The sequence below is a fragment of the Caloenas nicobarica genome, chromosome 28 (assembly GCF_036013445.1).
Source record: "Caloenas nicobarica isolate bCalNic1 chromosome 28, bCalNic1.hap1, whole genome shotgun sequence".
NCBI classification, from domain to species: domain Eukaryota; kingdom Metazoa; phylum Chordata; class Aves; order Columbiformes; family Columbidae; genus Caloenas; species Caloenas nicobarica.
The window spans coordinates 5,508,057-5,532,481 of record NC_088272.1 but is presented as its reverse complement, the minus strand read 5'-3'; the positions used below and the strand labels follow the sequence as shown (position 1 = coordinate 5,532,481).

Genomic DNA, 24,425 nt, shown 5'->3' with positions numbered 1-24,425 from the left:
GTCCAGTGCACAGGGGCACAGCCCAACCCCTGCTCTGCTGGTCCTGCAGGTCTCTGGCAGGAGGCCTGGCTGTGAGAGGACACTGCTGTGTGCCCAGCCCTGCACACACTCACTGTGCAGCTGGACACTGGTGTTTGCATCTTTGGCCACCTTCTTGTGCATGTTCTTGACAGAAACTTGAAGAAGACCTAAGCCCTCAGGCACTGCCCTATGAACATCACTTTCCTTTATAGAAGTAGTGTTACGGAGGCCAGCTCTGTCACAGCAGTGCCCATGGCCTGTCCCTGCCTGCGCTCACAGGACTCACACACAGCAGGACGGTGACCAGGCTGCCAGAGCACTCAGGCCTTGCACCAACACAAGGGATGAGAAGGAGAGTGTGGGAGTGGAACGAGAACAGCTCTGGAAGGCCAAGCGCTGGTGCTCCCTGGCAGGTCTGCCAGGCTGGACTCTTTTCCCCTCCTCCCATGCACACAGGAACTGTCCCTGCAGCTCCAAACAGGCCTTGCAGGAAGGATATAGTGAACATGAAGTCACTAGAGGACCCTTTATTTTGTTTAAGTACGCACAGATCATGGCTCCTCATTTACACAGCCAGTGGTTATAAAAGAAAGCAGACAGTGAATTACAAAGGGGATGACAACCTTGTAAAAATAAAAAAAACCACCAATAACAACAGAAAATACAGATGATAGACTGGACCTGTAACTAGTTACGTTAAAACTGCTATGTAGAAGCAGATGTAAATTTTATTGTCCTCAGAAAACACTAAGATATGAGTTTCCACAGGGCATCCTTGAGCTCCTGGTTCCTCATGCTGTAGATGAGGGGGTTCACTGATGGAGGCACCAATGCGTATAGAACAGACACCACCAGGTCCAGGGATGGGGAGGAGATGGAGGGGGGCTTCAGGTAGGCAAACATGGCAGTGCTGACAAACAGGGAGACCACGGCCAGGTGAGGGAGGCACGTGGCAAAGGCTTTGTGCTGTCCCTGCTCAGAGGGGATCCTCAGCACGGCCCTCAAGATCTGCACGTAGGAGAAAAGAATGAAAATAAAACTCCCAAATATGACTAAGAGACTAAACACAGAAAGCCAAACTTCCCTGAGGTAGGCATCTGAGCAGGAGAGCTTGAGGATCTGGGGGATTTCACAGAAGAACTGGTCCAGGGCATTGCCCTTGCACAGTGGCAGTGAAAATGTATTGGCCGTGTGCAGCAGAGCATTGAGAAACCCACTGGCCCAGGCAGCTGCTGCCATGTGGACACAAGCTCTGCTGCCCAGGAGGGTCCCGTAGTGCAGGGGTTTGCAGATGGCAACGTAGCGGTCGTAGGACATGATGGTGAGAAGAAAATACTCTGCACCAAACAAGAAACCTACAAAGAAGACCTGGGCAGCACAACCTGCAAAGGAAATGACCCTGGTATCCCACAGAGAGTTGGCCATGGATTTGGGGACAGTGATGGAGATGGAGCACAGGTCGAGGAGGGCGAGGTTGAGCAGGAAGAAGTACATGGGGGTGTGGAGATGCTGGTCACAGGCTATGGTGGTGATGATGAGGCCGTTGCCCAGGAGGGCAGCCAGGTAGATGCCCAGGAAGAGCCAGAAGTGCAAGAGCTGCAGCTCCCGTGTGTCTGTGAATGCCAGGAGGAGGAACTGGGTGATGGAGCTGCTGTTGGACATTTGCTGCCTGTGGGCATGAGGACCTGTGCAAGGAGGAAAAGACAGCGATGGTTTAGATGAGACTTCTCTGGGAAAAACCAAAGCCATTTCCCACAGACCCTCCCACAAAGAGACCCTTTTCTTTTTCCAGGAGAACGTCCTGGCTGGAGCCCTCGTCGGTGCTTGATGAGTGTGTAATGAAGAGCAGGGTCTCTGCCCAGGGGCTCTTGAGGAGTCAGCCTGAGCCTGTGTGATGGGTGGGGCAGGGGCCAGTCCTGGGGTTCAGCTTTGTCAGATGGAACCGCTCCTGCTGCAGAAGGGACTGTCAGCATCTGTACCCGCAGGCCTGAGAAACTGAGTTTGAGAGGTTTGGAGTTTCTACAGCTCCTTCTCCCCTCCCACCCTGGGAAGTGTTGTTAGGTGTCAGAAACCCTCAGCATTTCTGCTGCACTCAGGGAGAACAGAGCGAGTCCTGCAAGACCAGAGGATGCCAGTGGGTCAGTGCAGAGTGAGGGCAGCTGCTCTGTCCCTCTGTCTTGCTCCAGCTGCCCTGGGCTGGCACCTTTCTGAGATGGTGATCACACTGCCATGTTACCCTGAAAAGCCACCAGGACTGCTGAGAGCAGAGGGATCCACCTCAGACCATGACATGTCTCACCGTTTTCTAAGGTCTCAGCACTCCACTTCTATCCAGGACACACACGGCTCATTTCACAAACCAAACAGCATTTCCTCCGTTATAGCATCTCTGCACTTCTCCGTGGGGAATTCAGATAATGCTAACGTGCTATAGGACAGGTTTGCATCCTGGAGGGAAGCTCACAGCTTGGAAGCAAACCTCAAAGAGACAGCCAAGGGTCCTAATGATGGCATTTGATTCAGGGAGACTCAGCTCATTCCCCAGCCCCACACACTGCATTGCCCACAGCCCCACAGGTCAGAGCAAAGCTGGGACACGTGTTCCCGTGGACACAGCTGCAGGAAAGGACCCACAAGGTCAGGCTGTGACTCTGCAGCTGAAACTCCCATCCCCAGAGAGCCTGACAGCAAGAACCAGATCACACCAGCAGTGACCCAGAGCAGTGGAGCAAGAAGGAAACTGCGGTGAGGGTGGGTGTGAGAGAGGCCAGGGCAGAGGCAGCCGGGCACTCCGACAGCGTCACCCTTCCCCAGCTGTGCAGCCACCTCCCACACACCAGCATTGCCGGGCAGCTGCTCTCAGCCCCTGTGCTCTGCAGAGGGAACTGGAGCTCTGGCTGCACAGGAGCTGCTTCATGCCTTGGAGCCCCCGGCCCTGAGGGCAGAGGCTTTGCTGGGTGGGAGAGGAGGTGAGGGGGCTGCTCACAGGAGGGATCTGCACTGCGGGGATCATACGGAGTTTTCTGTGTTCTCCCTCCCATACCAATTCCAGGTTTAGTTTCCTCTCATTTCTGATCATTTCCCTGCTTCCTAGAGATTTTCCTCCTGGGAGGTGTTTCCCTGTCCATGTCTCTTCCCTGTCAGCACTCACAGACCCCATCCCACCCTCTGTGCCCTCACCCTGGCCCTACAGATCCTGCCTGTTCACAGGGCACTGCCTGGGGGCATCTTCCTGTTTGCAGACTGGGGAAAAGGACAGGTCAGAGTAAGCCTGACGGGTATAGCCAATGTGATGCTGGTGCTGTGCACAGGCAGAGCAGCAGCTGAAGGGATGTTATGAGGCTTCTGGCAGATGTACTGATTAATCGGAGTTGCAGTTCAGGAGTCTCAGTGACTTGTTTAAGCATGAGAGCTCATCTTCATTTTATCCTTTCCTGCACCCCCCAACCCTTGGGATAGGAAACTGAAAAGGCAGGCTCAGGAAAGCTCCCTATCTCTCTGGTAATCCTTGCATTGATCTTCTGATTGAGGCATCCACTTGGAAACATCCTGGGGGTGATCTGGAGCTGTGAAAGAGCCCTGACCCACACAGCACCCCCTCAACAGCAGAAGCACCTTTCCTGCCCTGATAGGGGTCGCTCCTTCCCCCCACAGCTTCTCCCCACAGCCCCGTGGGGATCTCCCCGGGCAGGCTGAGCGCTGACCCTGGCAGGCGGCAGAGTCCCTGCCCCGGCACAGCCCTGGGGTGCAGGGACCCTGCTCTGCAGGACAGCCCTGGGCACTCCTGGCTGCTCACCCGCCTTCACAGCTGTTCAACATTGCCTGCCAAGAGCCCCCTCCTTACAGATCCCTCAAGCTGTGCCTGTGCTAACTTGAGGAGATGCCTCCAGGAGCTACAGCTGCATTGCCCTGCACCCAGAGACTTACCGTGTCAAGGGCTGCAAAGATTTCTCCTCCAGTGAGCTCTCAGTCATCCTCCCAGTCCTGACCACCTTTCATCTCCCTCTGCCTTGCTCGTCTCCCTGAGATCCCCAGGCAGAGCCCTCAGCCCTGCTGCGCTTTGCAGAGGAGCTGCTCCTGGGCAGAGCTGTCTCTCTGCAGCGCTGCTGCTTGCCATGAGCTCCCTGTGTCCCAGGAGCCCAGCCCAGCTCAGCAGCACAGGAGCAGCCCAAGGCACTTTAATGACCCCTCTGGTAGGTTTTCTGCTGAGTCCATGAACATCAGACCCTTAGAGGCAATTGAGGAAACCTCTCAAGAAGTCCAAGTCATATTCAAACTCCAAAGTTTTTTGTAACGTTAATGGGTCCCACTGAGGAACACTACTGTGGAACTGACCCCAGGGTCTGGTTAGAGAAGAAAACTGGAGGCAGAGTTGCCAGGTCAGGACAAGCAAGGTGAAGTCTCTCTGATGCTGAGTAATGCTGGATGTGTTTCATTAATCAAAGAGCCAAGCCCTGACCCCCAGCCCTGGGAAGGCAGATCCTGTCCCTCCCACGTTGCCCAGGGCCCTTCCTGGGACAGTGTGATGTGGGGCTGTGCAAGGCCAAGGGCAGGACTATGGTCCCACACCTCCCAGGTTCCTGGCTGGGGACAAGGAGGCCATGAGGCCCCTGTGCTGCAAGGACAAGGTGTCTCCTCACAGGCATCAGAGCTGGAGACAACAGCCACAGCCAAGGGGAGAAGGAGCTCATGTCTGTTGGGGGCTTTCAGCCTCTTTACGTCCCTTGATCATCTCCACGACAGCCTGTCCTATGCTGTGGCATCCCCTGCACCTCTTTCCCTGCAGGCTGGAGACATCCCCCCTGCTGCCCCACCTTGCTCTTGTCTGAGCATCTTCCTTCCTTTGCTGATCTCTCTCCATCCTCCCCAGCTGTTCCTTGAAGCACAAAGCCTTGGGCTGATGCAGACTGCCTCTGGGTGACCTGCTCCACCACAGCACTGCCCTTCCACTCACATTCCTTGCTGCTCATGTCCAGCCTGGACCTCCCCAGCTGCACTGTGTGCCATTATTCCTTTCTCATGCGCTTTACCACTATGAAGAAAAACTCCACCATCTCGGAAACCACCCTTCCAGCACTCTCAGACTACTCCTACACTGCTGCAGCCTCCCCAGCGCTGCTGGGCCAGAGCAGCCCAGGTCCCTCAGCATCCCACACCATGTGCACAAGGTCCTGAACCCTGCCTTGGCAGAGCCCTGCACTCTCCAGTTCCTCCCTGCTTCTCCAAACTGGGAGCCGCACACTGGCACACACCCGTGCGTGTGGGGTCACACCAGTGCTGAACCGAATGGGATGAGAACTCCAGGTGTCTGGGTGCCCACGCTCCTCCTCATGCAGCCCCGTGTGCAGCTGCCTTGTTCATGGTGAGCGTGCGGCACGGGCTTGTGTGGCGGCCCTTGTAGTGCCCAGGCCCTTCTCCTCAGGGTCCCTGCTCAGCGTGTCAGGTCCTGCTCTGTCCTGATGGATGGGGTTATTCTCCTGCCCCGATACAGGACTGGCCGCTTCTCCTTTTAAAACTTAAGAGATTCCTGAAGGTGGAACCCCAAAGTTTCTCCAGGTCTGGACTCTCTCTGCACTGCTGCAGCTGCAGTCCCTCCAATTCCAGCCAGGGCAGGGACCGCTCGCCCGGGGAGCCCCCGGTGCCCCCTAAAGAAAAGGGGCCCCTGGCCCCTAGAACTCTCCTGAGCCCTGAAAGTGGCCACTAAAATGGCAGCAGTAGCAGGGTTCCATCCAGAGTTTATTCAAGAAAAAGGAAATAACTTCCAATTTCCCTAGCACAGTCTTTCAGTGCTGCTTTCTCCTCCTTATGCTGGTGCCTCTCCCTGACTGCTGTGCCCCACTTTCGGTAGCACGAGATTGTTGGGGGCATGGCCATGTGCCCCCACAGCCCCAGGGCTTTGTCATTGGTGCCCTCACTCACAAGGGAAAACCCATCTGGTCACTCCCCACATAAAGGAGCTCCATACATCCAAGCAACTTCTTCACTCTGAGGGAATCCCACTGCTGACCCTTCCAGCCCGTCTCTCCTGAAAAGCCTGTACCCAGCCATTGCAGCACCCCAAGCTGTGTGACTTGTCCCACCACGCCTGGCGGTGACTCCATGGGCGTCAAACAGCACAGGCTGCAGCTTGTCCTGGCTGTGCCCTTGGCTCAGGGCATCAGTGCACAGTTGGGCTGTGGCACCTCAGCTGTAGCACCCGGCCAAGCTCTGAGAGTCTTAGGGAAATCTGGTTGGTCTCAAGAATCCAGGTCCCCATGTGTGCAAAGGTTTGACTTCAGAGCAGAGCAATGTCACAGTGCTTGGCAGGTGGAAAGTTAGGGCTGAAATTGGGCAACAGGAGAGTGAGCAAGCCCTGCTGTCCCCAAGGCCAGAGAGAACCAGGGCTGGCAATGACAGACCTGGAAGGAAACGTGTGTTTTGTCAGTGGCGTCTCTGCTGCCCCTGAGGTACTTGGGCAGACGTGTCACTGATCTCTAGGAATGACAAGGTACTGCTGACAGGCCCAAGGTGACAATGGTTTGTCTGTTCCTTGATTATGTTATCAAGGGGGTGAGAACTGGTTTGTGAAAAGAAAAAAAGGAGATTTGGAAGTGTTGCTATAGGCATGGATACCACGGTGTGAAGCGCTTCCTATTCATGGGCTGCCCTACATCTACTGGATAGAGAAGGGACAGATCTTGCGATGCTTCAGAGGTGGGAATGAGTTTCTTGCACAAAGGCACCGAATCTGTCTGCAGTGCTGTCTGGGGTGTCTGTCCCACACTCACTGTGGATGGGGATGGCTGCCCTGGACAGGATCATCGCTGTCCCTGCCCAGTGCATGTAGGGGTGTGCGAGAGCCTTGGCACCTCACGTAACACTGCAGGCCTGTAACTGGCATTAAAGGGAATAACTGCCCTAAATTTGATTTGTCAATAGAATTATAGAATAATTTCAGCTGGAAGAGACCCTCAGGATCATCAAGTCCAACCATAACCTAACCTAACTCTGGCACTAAACCATGTCCCTAAGAAACCCAATTAAATGTCTTCTAAACACCTCCAGGAATGGTGACTCCACCACTTCCTGGGCAGCCTGTTCCACCGCTTCACAACTTTTTCCATGAAGAAATGTCTCCTAATATCCAATCTGAACCTTCCCTGGCACAACGTGAGAACCTTTCCTCTCATCCTATCACTTGCTGCTTGGGAGAAGAGACCAACACCCACCACGCTACAACCTCCTGTCAGGTAGTTGTAGAGACCGATAAGGTCTCCCCTCAGTCTCTTTTTTTCCAAGCTAAACAGCCTCATGTCCCTCAGCTGCTCCTCATAAGACTTGTGCTCCAGGCCTGTCATGGTCCATTCGGTGATGGACTCGTGATGCTTCATTTACCTGGATCTTGAAGTGCAAAATTAAGGCAATGAAAATGCCAAGGGGTTCTAATTCAATCATCAATGTTTCTTTATTTATTTTGCCCGTAAAGCGGCACATGATAGAGAGAGTGGAGAAAAAGGAAAGAAAAGAAAGGGGGAAAAAAAAGGGTTGGCTACCACTACAAGATCCAAAGGTATCCCTATGGTCTCGGGTGTCGTGAGAAGAGTCCTGCCGGTTCTCCGTTGTGATCTGTGATCCTTTGGTGGGGAGAGCTCAGTGATGTCCCGTCGGGAATCGTCTTTCATGCTTCTTCACCCCGCTTTGCTCCCATGGATTGAGGCCAATCTCTGCCTTTGTTTCGCAATCCAGGCTGAACTGCGCAGGCCCGAAGAGTCCCTGCTTCGCTTGCCAGAACCCGTCTGTGCCTGCATCGCCTCGGTTCAGGGGTCTCTTACAGGTCCATTGGGTGACCTCAAGACCTTCGTCAAGCCTCTGTGCATGCTCTTCTTCACTGGCCTTAGTAGCAGAGAGGAGGTGGGGGCAAGTTTGGCTGAGGCAGCAGGTGAAAATCCATCTTCTGCACAGCAGCTGTAGTCCCCAGGTGGGAGAGACCTGTAGAACACAATTCCTTTTAGGAGGTGGGGGCAAGTCTGGCTGTGGCAGCAGGTGGAATCCGTACAGCAGCCATTGTTACCTGTAGCCCCCGGGTCAGAGAGACCTGTATAACACAACTTTTTTTGTCAGGCCTCTCTCCAAGTCGTTGTCCAATTCTTTCTATCAGGGCATCTGTTCTCCAAGTCTCTGATGGCGATGTTCAGGCAAGTACTGTTCTTCGGACCGACTCTTACACCTTCCAATCCCTGATTTCTGTGATTCTGTGAGATGGAGGGGCCAGGAGAGGGAGATGTGAGGAGATGGATGGATGAGGAGATAGACACACCAAGACAGGGAGGGTCGGGTGGGTGGTGGGTGAGGAGCTCGGGATGGACAGATGGACAGAGACACGAGGTGATGGAGACACCAGGAGATGGAGATGGAGGGACCAGGAGGTGGGTGAGAAGATGGGGATGGACATACGGACAGATGAGGGTGGAGACACCAGGAGATGGAGAATGAGGGTCAGGTGGGTGGTGGGATGAGGAGATGGAGGGATGGCCATGTGGAGGGACGGATGGATGGACAGATGGATGATGGACAAGTAGACGCCGGCCAACTAGATGGCCCCTGCTGGGCCCTCCGCCCACTCACACGTCTTGTTGGGTGACACCAACTTCCTGGTGGCCCCAAAATGGATCCAGATGAACTTCCCTGGGAGAGCAGCAGTGGCCACTGCCCCTGGAAGGCCCCGCCCACAGACCCCACCCACAGGCCCCACCCCCTCCACTCACCAATCAGGAGGAGTTCGCGGGAGATGTTAGGGTCTTGTGTTTTCCATCCTCCAGATGAGGTTGGATGAAGTTGGGGAGATGTTTGGGGGTCTCAGTTGGGGTTCAACATCCTCCAGGTGGGACAAAGTTGGGGAGATCTTGGAGTCTTGGAGTTCAATGTTGTCAGCGTGAGGTGGGACAACATTGGGGGAGATGGTTCAGGTCTTGGGTTCTCCATCCTCCCAGGGGAAGAGGGATGAATTTGGGGAGATGTTTGCGGGTCTTAGTTGGGGTTCAACATCCTCTGGGTGGGACAACACTGAGGGAGATGTTGGGGGTCTTGGAGTTCTCCACCGGCTAGATGAGGAGAGGTGAAGTTGGGGGAGATGGTTGGGTCTTGGGTACTCCATCCCTCAGGTGGGACAACACTGCGGGAGATGTTTTGGAGTCCTGAGTTCTCCACATTCCAGATGAGGTAGGACAAAGTTGGCAAAGATGTTTGGAGTCTTGGTTGGGGTTCAACATCCTCCAGGTGAAGAAGTCATGAAGTTGGGGAGGTGTTTGGTGTCTTGGGGTTCAATATCCTCCAGATGGGACAAAATTGGGTGAGATGTTGGGGTTCAACATCCTCTGGATGACGTGGGACAACACTGCGGGAGATGTTTGGTGTCTTGGGGTTCTCCACCCTCTAGATGAGGTGGGACAATGTTGGAGAGATGTTTGGGGTCTTGATTGGCGTTCAACATCCTCCATATGAAGTGGGGTGAAGTTGGGGAGGGGTTTGGGGTCTTGAGTTCTCTATTCCCCAGATGGGACAACGTTGGAGGAGATGTTTGGTCTCAGCTGGAGTTCAACCTCCTCCGGGTGAGGTGGGGTGAAGTTGGGTTAGATGTTTGGTCTGGTGTTCCAACATCCTCTAGATGAGGTGCGGTGAAGTTAGGGAGACAGTTGGGGTTGAACATCCCCAGGTGAGGAGGGGGTAAGTTTGGGGAGTAGTTTTGAGGTCTTAGAGTTCAATACTCTCCACGTAAGGTGGGATGAAGTTAGGGGAGATGTTGAGGTTCTGGTTGGCCCAAGGGGTCCAGACATGGGACATCGGGGCCTGGGTGGCACAATGGAGCTGGAGATGGGACATCATAAGACTTGGTGTCCCCAAAGTGTCCACGAATAGGACATCCTGAGTCTTGATGGCTTCACAGGGTCCAGGGATGTGACATCTTGGCCTGGGTGGCCCAAAGTGTCCAGGGATGGGACATTCTAGGTCTTGTTGGCCTAAGGGGTCCAGGGATGGGACATCCTGCTCTGCGTAGCCCAGAGGATACAGGGATGGGAAATTTTGGCTCTTGATGGCCCAAGAGAGCTGGAGATGGGACAATTTGAGTCCAGGGATGAGATATCCCTGGTCTGGGTGGCCCAGGTGGTCCAGGGATGGGACATCCTGATCTTGGTAGTCAAAGGGGTCCAGAGATGGGACATCCTGGGTCTTGTGGCCTCACAGTGTCCAGGGATGGGACATCCTGGCCTGGGTGGTCCATGGGTTGGGGCATTTAACATCTTGGTGGCTCAAGATGGCTGCAAATGGGACATCTTGAGTCCAGAGAAGGGATGTCCTTGGTCTTATTGTCCCCAAAGTGTCCAAGGATGGGACACCTTGGGTATTGGTGGTCTAAGGGGTCCCGGTTTATAACATTTTCAGTATTGATGGCCCAAAGTGTCCAGATATGGGACATTTTATGTCCCGGTGGCCTAAGGGTTTCAGGGATGGCACATCCTGCACTGAGTGGCCCACGGTATCCAGGGATGGGAAATTTTGGCTCTTGATGCCCCAAGGGCGCTGGAGATGGGACATTTTGGGTCCAGAGATGGCACAACCTTGGTGTTGGTGGAGCAAGGGGGCTGGAGATTGGACATTCTGCATCTTGGTGGCCCAAAGTGTCCGGCAATGGGAAATCTTCGGTGCAAGGATAGGACATCTTGGCCTGGGAGCTCTGGGGCTCCAAGGGTTTGGACATCCTGGGTCTTGGTGGCCCAGAGAGTCCAGGGATGGGACATTTTGGGTCCAGAGATGGGACATCTTGGATCTAGGGATGGGACATCTTGGTCTCGGTGGCCCAAAGTGTCCAGGTATGGGACATTCTGGTTCTTAGTGGCCCAAGGGGTCCTGTGATGGGACATCTTGGTCTTGGTGGACCAAGATGACTGGAGATGGTACATCCGGGTCTTGGTGGCCCAAAGTGTCCTGGGATGGGACTTTTTGTGTTCAGGAATGGGACATCTTGGCCTGGGTGGTCCAATGGGCCCAAGGGTTGGGACATTGTAGGTCTTGGTGGCCCAAGATGCCTGGCAATGGGACATTTTGGGTCATGGTGGCTTAAAAGTTCCAGATATGGGACATCCTGCATCTTGGTGGCCCAAAGTGTCCAGGATGGGATATTTTGGGTCCAGAGATGGGACATCTTGGATCCAGGGATGGGACATCTTGGTCCCAGTGGCCCAAAGTTTCCAGGGATGGGACATCGGAGGTCTGAGATGGGGCATCCTGGCTCACAGTGGCCTTGGTCTTGGTGGCCTAAGTGGTCCAGGGATGGCACATCTTGGCCTGGGTAGTCCAAGGGGTCCAAGGGATGGTACATTTAACATCTTGGTGGCCCAGGATGGCTGGAAATGGGACATCTTTGGTCCAGAGGTGGGACATTCTGGGTCTTGGTGTCCCCAAAGTGTCCAGGGATGGGACATTCTAGGTCTTGGTGGCCGAAGGGATCCAGGGATGGACCTCCTGCTCTGAGTAGCCCAGGGAATACAGGGATGGGAAATTTTGGCTCTTGATGGCCCATGGGGGCTGGAGATGGGACAATTTGGGTCCAGGGATGAGATATCCTGGGTCTGGGTGGCCCAGGTGGTCCAGGGATGGGACATTCTGATCTTGGTGACCTCCTTGTTTTCAGGGATGGGACATCTTGGTCTTGGTCACCTAAGGGATCCAGGGATGGGAAATTTTGCCTCCTAATGGCCTCGCAGAGTCCAGGGATGGGACATCTTGTTGGCCTAAGGGTTCCAGGGATGGGACATCAGGGGTCTGGTTGGCCCAAGGTGGCCGGAGATGGGACATCTTGGGTCCAGAGATGGGACATCTTGGTCTTCGTGTTCCAGAGTGTCCAGAGATAAGACATCTTGGTCTTGGTGGCCCAAAGTGTCCAGGGATGGGACATTTTAGGTCTTTGTGGCCTAAGGATCCAGAGATAGGACATCCTTTGTCTTGGTGGCCCAAAGTTTCCAGGGATGGGACATCTTGGCCTGGGTAGCCCAAGGGGGCTGGAGATGGGACATCTTGGGTCGCGGGATGGGACATCCTGCATCTTGGTGGCCCAAAGTCTCCAGGCATGAGACATCTTGGATCCAGGGATGGGACATTTTAGGTCTTGGTGGCCCAAAGTCTCCAGCCATGAGACATCTTGGATCGAGGGATGGGACATTTTAGGTCTTGGTGGCCCAAAGTCTCCAGCCATGAGACATCTTGGATCGAGGGATGGGACATTTTAGGTCTTGGTGGCCCAAAGTGTCCAGGGATGGGACATCTTGATCTTAGTGGCCCAAGGTTGCTGGAGGTGGGACATCTTAGGACTTGGTGTCCCCGAAGTTTCCAAAGATGGGTCATCCTGGGTCTTGATGGTTTCATGGGGTCCAGAGGTGGGATATCTGGGCCTGGGTGGCCTAAAGTGTCTAGAGACGGGACATCTTGGATCCAGGGATGGGACATTTTAGGTCTTGGTCTCAAAGTCTCCAGGGATGGGATATCTGGGTTCTGGCATGGGACGTTCTGGCTCTCGGTGGCCCAAGGGGTCCAGGGATGTGACATTTTAGATCTTGGTGCCCTAATGGGTCCAGGGACAGGAAATTTTATCCTGCGTGGCCCAAGGTATCCAGAGATGGGAAATTTTGGCTCTTATTGGCCTCACAGTTTCAGGGATGGGACATAGCGGCAGCGAGAGCGGCTCTGGTAGCGGCGCCGGCTACGGCAGCATGTCCGGCTGCGGCCACATCTTCTCTTTCACCAGGACCAGGTCACGGTGGAGTGGCCACCTCTCTGTCCTGCCAGAGGATGCAGCTCTGCACCCCCAGCCCTGCTTTTAAAGGGGTGCCTGGGCAGGGCCCTTTGTGACATCACCAGTGATGTCACAATGCCCCACTGTGGCAGTTGCACATCCCCTTGAGATCCAGAGCCTTCAACGGGGCAGTCAATGGCTCCTTCGCGCTTTTTGTGCCCCACTGTGCCTGTCCCCAGGTACACACCAGGGTGGTACCAAGGTGCTGACAGTCACATCCTCCCCTGCCCCGGGCAGGGTGACTTCACCTGCACCAGCTAGGGGGCAGGACGGGTGGGACCCTCAGTCAGTTGACAGAGTCCTCAACAAAGGAGGTGCCCAGAGAAGCTGAGAAGCTCCTGAACTATGTTGTAATGCCCACAGCCTGTCACGTCCTGCCCTCAGGTATGAGTGCGGAATGGAGGGAATGCAGGTTCTCGTTTTCCTGTTTCTGGGAGAGTTTCATCCTTGATGGATGAAGGTATAACGGGTATAACTGAAGGTATAGCTGAAGATACAACGGTAGGACTTCTTTCGTGCTCTGTGAATGTTCTTTTGGATTACGCCAGCTTGATACCAGTTTACTCAGTTTATCAAGGGGTAAGCCCTCCATTGTATCTCTGGGAACTCCCTTTTTAATTCCCAAACCCCACCATTGTTGTCGGATCTTAGGTTGTTCTCGATTTCCTCTTTTAATATGCAGATGCTGCTTTCTCGGAGCAGTGGTAGAAGGAGCAGTACTTCTAGGATTTTTACAGGGCCATATTTCCTATTATAATGTATCAATTCTTGTGCTGCTTCCCCCCACGTCCACACCTTTTTAGTATTTGGTTGGTTGGGGGAAGTTGGGGCAGGGGTGAAGGTTGAATCAATGGTAGTGTCAGCTCCATCCTTCTGGCTCCCACTTCTGGTACCCTGGCTTCTGATCAAACCTTCCAATCTTTCTACTGGGCTCATCAATGCGATTGTCCTTTGAAGGTTTAAGTGTCTCTGGGAGTCCCCTTATCAAGGGAGTCATCATGTCCGGACTCACTGCCAGCATCATTGAGGATTCACATTTGGGAATCAATTTTCTTTCATGTACCATTTGCAAGCAGGCTGCTTTGTGTACACTTTCTAGCAATTGATCAGGTGTGCCAGTGATTGCCAGGGGCTCTCCCCTATCTAAAGGGTTTAGCCCTCCAGCCCAATAAGCAGCTCGCTGGGTTAGGGACCATGAGGCACGTCTGTCACCAGTTGTTAAGAAAACTCCATGCCCCCAGTAACCACTAGCTTCCTGTTCACTTAACTGAATTTGGTCTCCCCCAGTTAGGGATATGTGCCACACGTGCTCCGTTTCAGATTCTTTAGGGAGGCGCCCGTACTCTCTCTTTAGCTTGGCCAGCTCGGTGGCAGTGTAAGGTGTTTGCTTAGTTGTAATGTGAGGGTCAGTATCCTCCTCATTTGCATAAAAATATTCTGTTTTCACTAAGGGTCTCACGTGTGGGTTTTCCTCATCACGTTTTCTCATCTCCTCCAATTCTTTCTGAGGGTAAATCTGATTTATTTGTCTGATACCTCTCTCCTCTAGCTCCCGCTCCCTCAGCACTCCTGTGTTTTATAAACATTCCTCCTTTAGAGTAGCTTTTAATGAGCAGTTTTCTTCCCTCTCTTTTTCGAATCCTTGTGAAGAATTTTCTAATTGTTCTAAATTGGAGATCGTTTTTTGCGAAATCTGCACCAGATTTTCAAGGGATTCTATAATTTTGCTTTCATTACTACGTTGCCTGAGGCAATCTTCAATCGCTGCTACTAGGCTGGCCTAGGACAGCACAGACCATAGCTTTGTTCTTATCTGATCTAAACTTAGACTTAGTCTGTAGAGAAATCACTCGGTCCACTACATGTCGGAGTGCATCCTTAGGATGAGCCTCGTTGGACAGAAAGAGTCGGCCAGAATAACGACAGCATCCCAATGTGGGTTAAATCGTTCTCCTTTATTCAACATAACAACAAAGACTATATAGAACTTTTTCCCTGAGCACGCGCTAAAGAAACGGTAGTGATTGGCTACAATGCGCTGATCATGCGTCCCATCCCCATTTGCTATTGGTGATCAGCCACTGTCCACGCGCCGTGACGTTCCATGTCTCTGCTGGTAGAGGACGGCAAGCGGCAGCCTAAACCTAAACCGCGGCCATGTGGAGCCCTGGATTGCTTACCACACATACATGTTATGTCTCCTAAAAAGTTATCCACAACTACACTCTGTAAATTAGCCCAATTATCACAAGCCCAGTCCTCTCTGGGTATGGAGGGTTGAGCCCCATACTTTGCTAAAAGTGTGTAGAATGAGTCTCGATCTTTCCCTAACCAAAAATCTTGATTATCAACCTTTTCAGTCATTCTTATTATGAAGGGGCCAAACCCACGTCGGGAAGGCACAAGTTAGTTATACAAAAGCACAGCAACTGCTGTGTCACCCTTCTCTTTCCCGAGTGGTTGGAGGGGCCAAAAATCTGCTACGGGAAGGCTCAACTTAGTTACGCAAACACACAGGATTGCCCCTTCACTCTCTCTAGCGGACAGTTCTCATCAACATGAGAACAACACCCATTTTTGCACTTTGAGATCCCAGAGACAGAGCCCTCAACTCAAGCTTGGAGTGCTCAACACCAAGGCGTGTGTGGTGTGCAAAAAAACTGAATCGCCCCCCTTACTTTCTGGACACCTATCACCTTATCGGGTGTAAGGCCAGGTGTGGCTGGAGCGAAACTTTCTTCCCCTATTACAGACCACACAGCACCTGCACTCCTCTGTATTCTCAGAATCCTGTCCGTGACACCAATTTAATGTCACGGTCCATTCAATGATGGACTCGTGATGGTTCATTTACCTTGATCTCGAAGCGCAAAATTAAGGCGACCAAAATGCCAAGGGGTTACAATTCAGTCAAACAGTGTTAACTTTATTATTTTGCCCGTAAAGCGGCATGCGATAGAGAAAGTGGAGAAAAGGGAAAGAGAAAAAAAAGGGGGAAAGAGGATTAGCTACCACCACGACTCCACAGGCGTCCCTATGGTCTCAGGTCCCAAAAGCAGCATCCTGCCGGTCCTCCGTCATGATCCATGATCCTTTGGTGGGGACATCTCAATGATGTCCAGTTGGGAATCGTCTTTTACGCTTCTTCACCCCTCCTCTCTCCCGTTGATTGAGGCCAATCACCGCCTTTGTTTCGCAATCCAGGCTGAACTGCGCAGGCCCGAAGAGTCCCCTCTTCGCTTGCCAGAACCCGTCTGCGCCTGCGTCGCCTCGGTTCAGGGGTCTCTTACTGGTCCGCTGGGTGACCTCTAGACCTTCGTCAAGCCTCTGCACATGCTCTGCTTCGCTGGCCTTAGTAGCAGAGAGGAGGTGGGGGCAAGTTTGGCTGAGGCAGCAGGTGAAATCATCTTCTGGACAGCAGCTATTGTTACCTGTAGCCCCAGGTCAGAGAGACCTGTACAACACAGTTCATTTCCTCAGGCCTCTCTCCAAGTCATCGTACAGTTCTTTCTATCAGGGCATCTGTTCTCCAAGTCCCTGATGGCGATGTTCAGGCAAATACTGTTCTTTGAACCAACTCTTATAGGAGGTCATGGAGAACACGCAGGCAGGCTCTTCACCATGGTGTGTGGTAGAAGAACAAAAGAGAATGGGTGGAAGGTGAGAGAGGTTCAGCCAGGACATAAGGAAAAGCTTTTTCCCCAGGAGCTCAGCCAAGTGCTGTCTCAGGTCACCCAGAGAGGCTGCACAGGCTCTGTCCTTGCAGGTTTTCAATCTCTGATTGAATCCAGGCTTGAACACCTTGGTCTGACCCAGTTTCTGACAGGTTGGACTGCAGACTCCTGAGGTCCCTTCAACCTCAGTTCTCTGACGATCCCATTGTGATGTTGGACTCTTTCTAACTGGAGCAGAGCAGATGATTATGGGCCATGAATCCAGCTGTGCTGGAGGTGACCATCTAAGCCATCATCTCAACCAGTGAACCAGCCAACAGCTCAGTGTGACTCGCTCTGGGCAAAGTGTGAGGAGTCCTGGGCAGGGAAGGTTTAGAGGGCATGGGGTGCTATGCAAGACACAAAATGATCTTGGCTTAATGCCTGCAGGCCCATCAGATGTCAGTTAATGTCAATGAAAATTAAAATAAGAAGAACTGAACACAAAGATCCAAAGCAAAGGAAGGTGTCAACATACTTGTCTTTATTTTTCTTTTTTTCTTTGGGAGGGTTTCTTTTCTTTGAAAAGCAGAGAGTTTTCCAGAACTGGGAATGGATTTAGGACACAAATGTCTTCACCTCCAGGGATACAAACACCTGGTGCCAGTGTAGATGCCCCAGGAACCCCTTCCCAGGCTCCCCCTGCATCACAAGGTGCTCTGGTCTCCCCCAGGTCTTCTGTGATAGAGGCCAATCCCAGGCCAGCACCTCAGGTGCACTGGGGCCCCTAAAATGGCCCTGGCTGTTTATGGTGAGACAACTGATGACTGATGTCTGCCTGGAAAGGTGCACTTTGTTGTTGTTGTTGTTTTGTGGTTTGGCTTGGTTTGTGTGGTTTTTTTGTTGTTTTTTGTTTGTTTGGTTTGTTTGTTTGTTTCTGGTTTTGTTTGTTTGTTTCTTTTTTAACATATTAACACAAAAATCCAAAACAAACAAAAAAACCCCCACCAGAAACACACAAAAATGCTAAAAAGTGAATTACCAGGAAGTGTACTAAGAGTACGAAAACAAATATTGGTCTTCCCCTGTACTTCTATTACCAACACTCTATTATTTCATCTCTGTCATCATTCAGGAGTTTCCACCTCTCCTTAATTAAATGCCCATATCAAAGGACAACTTTCCAGCAGACTGTCTGGACGTTTGCCCTTCCCAGTGCTCTCAGGTTTCCTCCTCCACTTGCTCTTTGGTCATTCAGTTGCCTCTCAACTCTCTGGTTTCTGCTTTGAGCTTCACGGAGTTACAAACTTGCCTCATTCTTCAGAAGTCTAATTAACATGGTAGTCAACAGGTTAATTGTGTTTATACCTATTCTTTCCTATCTCTCTGTCTAAAACAGTTCTTGTGTGGATGTCCCTTGTGGATGGTGGACCTCATTAGATCCAGCTTACACACACAGTTGAGGAAACTGTTTTAGTGTTTATGAAATTGTGTAGTGTTTACACAGGAGAGCAGGTGGGAGCTGGTGTGCAGGAGCTGCAGCATCCACCTGCAGAGCTCAGTGCAGAAGTCTGATGTGAGGAAAAGTGATGCCAGTCCCAGGTGGCCAATGAGGGAATGGGCAGACTGGGGGTGGGGGGTGAGGAGCAAGGGTGTCCATAAAGTGTCCAGCCTCAAGGGACTGTTCTCCTGCCTGTCCAGATGGCTTCAGGAGACCCTCTGGATCAATGTCCATTGCAGAATGCTGCTGTCACTTCTTCTACACACTGAAAAATGACAGAAAATACCCTTGAAAGAAAAAACCCTCCTTTATGAAATCTTCTTTGAAATCTTCATCAGTAAGTGTCCCATTGAAACCTCTCCAGTTAGTTCTACAAGTCTTGAAGACTGGAAGAAAATTACAGAAACATCACTCGTTAGAGATTTCTGTGTTTTAATGAGCCCCATGGCGTATTTGGTGCTGAGTCCATGAACCTCAGATCCCAAGGACAGACTGAAGAATCTCCTCAAGAAGTCCAAGTCAGAAGCAAAGCCCAAAGTACCTTGAAGCATTAATGGGCCCCACTGAGGGCTGTTACTGACAAAGCCTCCCCAGGGACTCGTTAGAGCGGGTAATTGGAGGCAGTGATTGCATCAGGCAAAGGCAAAGTGCAGCAGCTCTGATGCTGAGAAAACCCTTGATTTGTTTGATGAAGGACAATGGCCAAGCCTTGACCCCCTGCCCCTGGGAAGGGAGATCCTGTCCCTCACGTGTGTCTCAGGGCTCTTCCTGGGGATGTGGGGATGATGCCCAGTGCAGGACAATGGTGTGACACTCCCTGGGGGGTGCAAGGAGGCAATGGGGCGCCGTGGCCATGACAACCATGTGTTTCCCCTTAGGCCTCGCTGTCAGGGACATCAGCCATAGCCAAGGGGACAAAGACCTTGGGTCTTTCAGGGACATCCAGCCTTGCCAGCACCCTTGGCCATCTCCACCACGGTCCATCCTACACTGTCCCAGGCCTGTGGCTGTTTCCCCACAGGCTGCAGACACCCCATGTGCTTCCCCAGCTTGTTCTCACCCCAGTGTGTCCCCACCTGTGCTGCTGTCTCTCCATCCCCACCAGCTGTTCCTTGAAACACAAAGCCATGGCTGATCCAGAGTCCTTCTGAATGACCACAGCACTGTGCTCAGAATGACATTTCTTTGTCCTGAGGTCCACTCTGGACCTCCAGAGCTGCAGTTTCTGATGGTTTTCCTTTCTCATGCTGTTTCCCATTACCAAAAAAAACCCCAACCAAACAAGCGTGCCATCATCTCGGAAAGTGATTTTCAAGATTTCTGAAGCTACTACTACTCTTTCTTGTCATGGTTTTACCACAGCCAACAACTAAGACCATGAGAACTGCTCACATCCTGCTCCCAGTCCCCAAGTGGGATAAGGGAGAGAACTGAAAGGGAAGGGAGAAACTTGTGGGTTTAGAAAAAAATATAAGATGACAATAAAAATAATAAAAATAATACACTAATACTAATAATATACTTATACTAAAATATAAATAAAGTAAAATATACGCTACTCAGTGCAATCCCAACAGAGCTAACCATAGTAGCCGGAAAACTGAAATGAACTAGCTGGAAAAGGCATCTCCAGCTTTATACCGAGCATGATGCTAATGGTAGAGAATAGCTCGTTGATTGACCTGGGTGTCAATCAAGGTGCTGTCCTGTCTGTGCCCCCTCCTACCAATTTGCACCTGCAGCTGGACTTCAAAGAAGTCCTTGGTTTCACTAATAGTCAAGGTAAATTAAATAGAAATAGATAAATTAAATTAAGAAAACATACTCAGTGCAATCCCTCATGTAACTCCAGTCACACAGAACAGACAGTCCTGCAGAAGGGAGCACCTTGGTCCTGAACAGCTGATCCCAGCAAGAGAGAGCTAAAAGGCAACAGGCAGAAAGGCCCAAGGGCCAACTGCAAAATGGCAGAACGGCAAAAGGCCGAACTAACATCCAACTCCTGACAGAATGAAACTTCTGAATGGAACTAACCAAACTAGCCAGAAAACCCAAAGTAACGGATGTAACAAGCCCTAAAAGCCAGCTCCGGCTTTATACTGAGCATGACGCTAATCACAGGGAATATTTCATTGATCAGCCTGCATGTCAATCCAGGTGCTGTCCTGTCTGTGTCCCCTCCTGCCAATTTGCATCTGCAGCTGGATGGCCAAAGAAGTCCTTGGTTTCCCTGACAACAGCCAAGATATCAGTGAGTTCTGACATTCCTTTCATACCAAATGGCAAACACTGTAAAGCTGCTAAAAGAAAAAATTAAATCTATCCCAGGGAAGAAACAGTGTTATTATTCTCATAGCAAATCTAAACAAAAGACTGTAGTAGCTATGAAGGAGAGAGATTCAAAATGCATGAAGAAAATTAACTCAATCTCAGTAAAAACAGCACGTTTCCTCAGCCTCCACTTCACCAGGCTAAAGAAGTTTGGGTCTCTCTACATCTCCACACATGACCCAGACTGTCTCTGGCCACACGACAGCTCCTCCCCGTTCCTCCAGAATGGGGAACCTCCCACTGGGACACCCCGCTCCAGATGTGACCACACCAGTGCGGAGTCAAGATGGACAATAACTGCCCTTGGCTGGGTGGCCACGCTCCTCCCAGTGCAGCCCAATGTGCTCATGGGCATATTCCTGTTTAGCACCACTGAGAACTGACTGAACAGCCAGGCTCAGAGGGTTGTGACCAGCGGCACAAAGCCCAGCAGGAGGTACCATGAGGAGCACTGAAGGACACCATGTCCCTACCCAACATCTCCTCCCCACAGGTGTCTCTTGGGTCCCTGGAACCACCTCAGTGACAAGGGGGAGAGCACTGCCTGTATGGGGTGGAGGAGATGGGGTCTGGAATGAGGGTCCTGGGGCAGTTTCTCCTGGTTGTTCATGCAGCAACAAGCTGGGCTGGATATTTGGAGAGAGGAACTCTTCCTAAGGGCCTCCAATGGGCATGGGGATGGTCTACAGTTTCCTGCATGCTGCCTTTTCTGGTGGAGATCACAGAGGCTGCCGGCCCTTTAGAGGACCCAGGACAGGCCTTGTCCTTCCTCTGGTCACAGCTGGACCCCAGTTCTCCAGCTCGGCCCCAGCTCAGAAGCCTTGTCTAGGGGTGACTTTTGGGGTAAGGTTGACAAGAGGGGTGCATAAGTTTGTCTTAAGGACATGTGATGAGCACCAGGACTGAAGTACCAGAGCAAAATGATGTGGCTTCTGGGCGAATACTTTCTTCGGTGCAAATCCTGAAACAGAGTCCCAGACTTGCTTTCCATGCCACCCTTCACGAGCGATGATGCACTAAAAGATGGCAAGTGGGGGACACGGATCCTTCTCCAGCTACTTCCCGGGCCTGGTGAAGCACCAGGACAGCAAGGACTTCTGGCCCTGCACCCTGAACTCTGGGTATTATCTTGGGGCAGCTGAACACCAGCATTTTTCTCTCCAAGGCAATTTCCAGCCCCGGTCAGCTCCTGTCTGATCTCCCCCCGTCCCTCCTCTGATCTGGTCTGGTGCTCCTGGCCCCTTCCCTGTGCTCCCCACAGGGCCCCAACCTGGCACTGATGCTCTACAGAGCAGGTTGGCTGCAGGACCATGGGGTGACTCCACACTGGTTGTGCTGCTCAGTGAGGGACACAGATGCAACTGCATGGGCTGCACTGTCACTGAGCTCTTTCCCGGGGGTCTAAAGCTCTGGAACGGGTTCAGAGCATTTCTTGGGACTCATTGGGTTTTCCGCTCATTTTGGTTCAGCAATCCCTTCCTTGTCCTTCAGGTGCCTGGAGATCGGTGCAGGAAGACGCGCCCTGTCCCCTTCCCAGGGATGGAGGTAGGCTGACCAGCCCGTAATTATTCAAATTGTCCTTCCTGCCCTTCTTGAAGATGGGTTTGACATCTTCCTTTCCCAAGGACCTCAGAACTCCCGTGTTTCTGCTGTCACTTTTGAAAGCACAATCAAGAATCATGGGCAAGGGTGATGTAGCAGACAGGAGCACTTGCAATGAGCCTGTCCCAGCAGCTGAGATGAATCTCACTGGGCCACTGAGGTTTATTCCTGGAGTCACACACAGAAATGCCAGGATTCCATCAGGCATCCGTGTCTGAGCTGGTCTCTGGACTCCTTATGCACCCAGGGATGTTCAGAGACAGAGTCTGTCCCTTTTACACACAGAGGCAGGAATCACAGTGTCCCTCTGGCCTCTGTTGCCACTCCCAAAGGACAGGAGGCACCTCAGCCCTGTGGTGTGTCACCCTGCTCTGCACTCATCTGAGATGTCCCACGTCATGAGGAATGGACATGGGGACCTCAGTCCAAGGAAGAAGATCCCAGTGGGTGGTTTTCCATGGGCTTTTACTCCCAATGTGAAGTGACCTTGAGACACGGTCTGTCCCACAGGCGTTCATGGAACCCCCAGGAATAGCTGATGGTGTTTGTCCTCACTCGGTTTCATCTCACCTCATGTACATGATGTGTGTGCTCACATCTCATCTGTACAATGCAAACATGGACTTCTGACCTACTCATTCAGGAAAAAATTCTCAATCTGGTGTGACAGCCCAGTGCTGGAAAGGGAGGTTGTGAGGGGCCAGTCCGTGACGATGTCCTGGAGCAGCTTCCGCGGGGTGTCCAGTGCACAGGGGCACAGCCCAGCCCCTGCTCTTCTGGTCCTGCAGGTCTCTGGCAGGAGGCCTGGCTGTGAGAGGACACTGCTGAGTGCCCAGCCCTGCACACACACACTGTGCAGCTGGACACTGGTGTTTGCATCTGTGGCCACCTTCTTGTGCATGTTCTTGACAGAAACTTGAAGAAGACCTAAGCCTTCAGGCACTGCCCTGAGTAGGTCACTCTTCTTTATAGAAGTACTGTTACAGAGGCCAGCTCTGTCACAGCAGTGCCCATGGCCTGTCCCTGCCTGCGCTCACAGGACTCACACACAGCAGGATGGTGACCAGGCTGCCAGAGCACTCAGGCCTTGCACCAACACAAGGGATGAGAAGGAGAGTGTGGGAGTGGAACGAGAACAGCTCTGGAAGGCCAAGCGCTGGTGCTCCCTGGCAGGTCTGCCAGGCTGGACTCTTTTCCCCTCCTCCCATGTGCACAAGAGCTGTCCCTGCAACTCCAAACAGGCCTTGCAGAAAGGATATAATGAAAAACAAGTCACTAGAGGACCCTTTATTTTGTTTCAATACACACAGATCATGGCTCCTCATTTACACAGCCAGTGGTTATAAAAGAAAAGCAGAAAGTGATTTAGAAAGGGGATGACAATGTTATCACAACAAAAAAAACCATCAATAACAACAGAAAATAGAGATGAGAGGCTGGGCCTGTAACTAATGACATTAAAACTGCTATGTAGAAGGAGATGGACAGTTTATTGCTTCATAAAACACTAAGATATGAGTTTCCACAGGGCATCCTTGAGCTCCTGGTTCCTCATGCTGTAGATGAGGGGGTTCACTGCTGGAGGCACCACTGAGTACAGAACAGACACCACCAGGTCCAGGGATGGGGAGGAGATGGAGGGGGGCTTCAGGTGGGCAAACATGGCAGTGCTGACAAACAAGGAGACCACGGCCAGGTGAGGGAGGCACGTGGCAAAGGCTTTGTGCCGTCCCTGCTCAGAGGGGATCCTCAGTACGGCCCTGAAGATCTGCACATAGGACAGCACAATGAACACAAAGCAGCCAAAAGTTAAACAGACAGTACCTACAAGAAGCCAAACTTCCCTGAGGTAGGCATGTGAGCAGGAGAGCTTGAGGATCTGGGGGATTTCACAGAAGAACTGGTCCAGGGCATTGCCCTTGCACAGTGGCAGTGAAAATGTATTGGCCGTGTGCAGCAGAGCATGGAGAAACCCAGTGGCCCAGGCAGCTGCTGCCATGTGGACACAAGCTCTGCTGCCCAGGAGGGTCCCGTAGTGCAGGGGTTTGCAGATGGCAATGTAGCGGTCGTAGGACATGATGGTGAGAAGAAAATACTCTGCACCAAACAGGAAACATACAAAGAAGACTTGGGCAGCACAACCTGCAAAGGAAATGACCCTGGTATCCCACAGAGAGTTGGCCATGGATTTGGGGACAGTGATGGAGATGGAGACCAGGTCGAGGAGGGCGAGGTTGAGCAGGAAGAAGTACATGGGGGTGTGGAGGTGCTGGTCACAGGCTATGGTGGTGATGATGAGGCCGTTGCCCAGGAGGGCAGCCAGGTAGATGCCCAGGAAGAGCCAGAAGTGCAAGAGCTGCAGCTCCCGTGTGTCTGTGAACGCCAGGAGGAGGAACTGGGTGATGGAGCTGCTGTTGGACATTTGCTGCCTGTGGGCATGAGGACCTGCGCAAGGAGGTAAAGACAGTGATGGTTTAGATAAGAAAAACCA

The 24,425-nt window shown here is 52.2% G+C and overlaps 2 protein-coding genes across 2 annotated transcripts; both read right to left on the bottom strand.

Moving 5' to 3' along the window:
* Positions 1-768: 768 nt before the first annotated feature.
* Positions 769-1,302, bottom strand: LOC135999434 (olfactory receptor 14J1-like; the record flags this gene model as incomplete). The annotated part of the gene is made up of 1 exon (XM_065652989.1): positions 769-1,302. A coding segment is annotated over one exon (534 nt), but the record flags the coding sequence as incomplete, so codon positions are not given.
* Positions 1,303-9,750: 8,448 nt separating this feature from the next.
* On the bottom strand, positions 9,751-23,975 carry LOC135999433 (olfactory receptor 14J1-like; the record flags this gene model as incomplete). The annotated part of the gene is made up of 2 exons (XM_065652987.1): positions 9,751-9,846; positions 23,514-23,975. Coding segments are annotated over 2 exons (558 nt in total), but the record flags the coding sequence as incomplete, so codon positions are not given.
* Between the last annotated feature and the right edge of the window lie 450 nt (positions 23,976-24,425).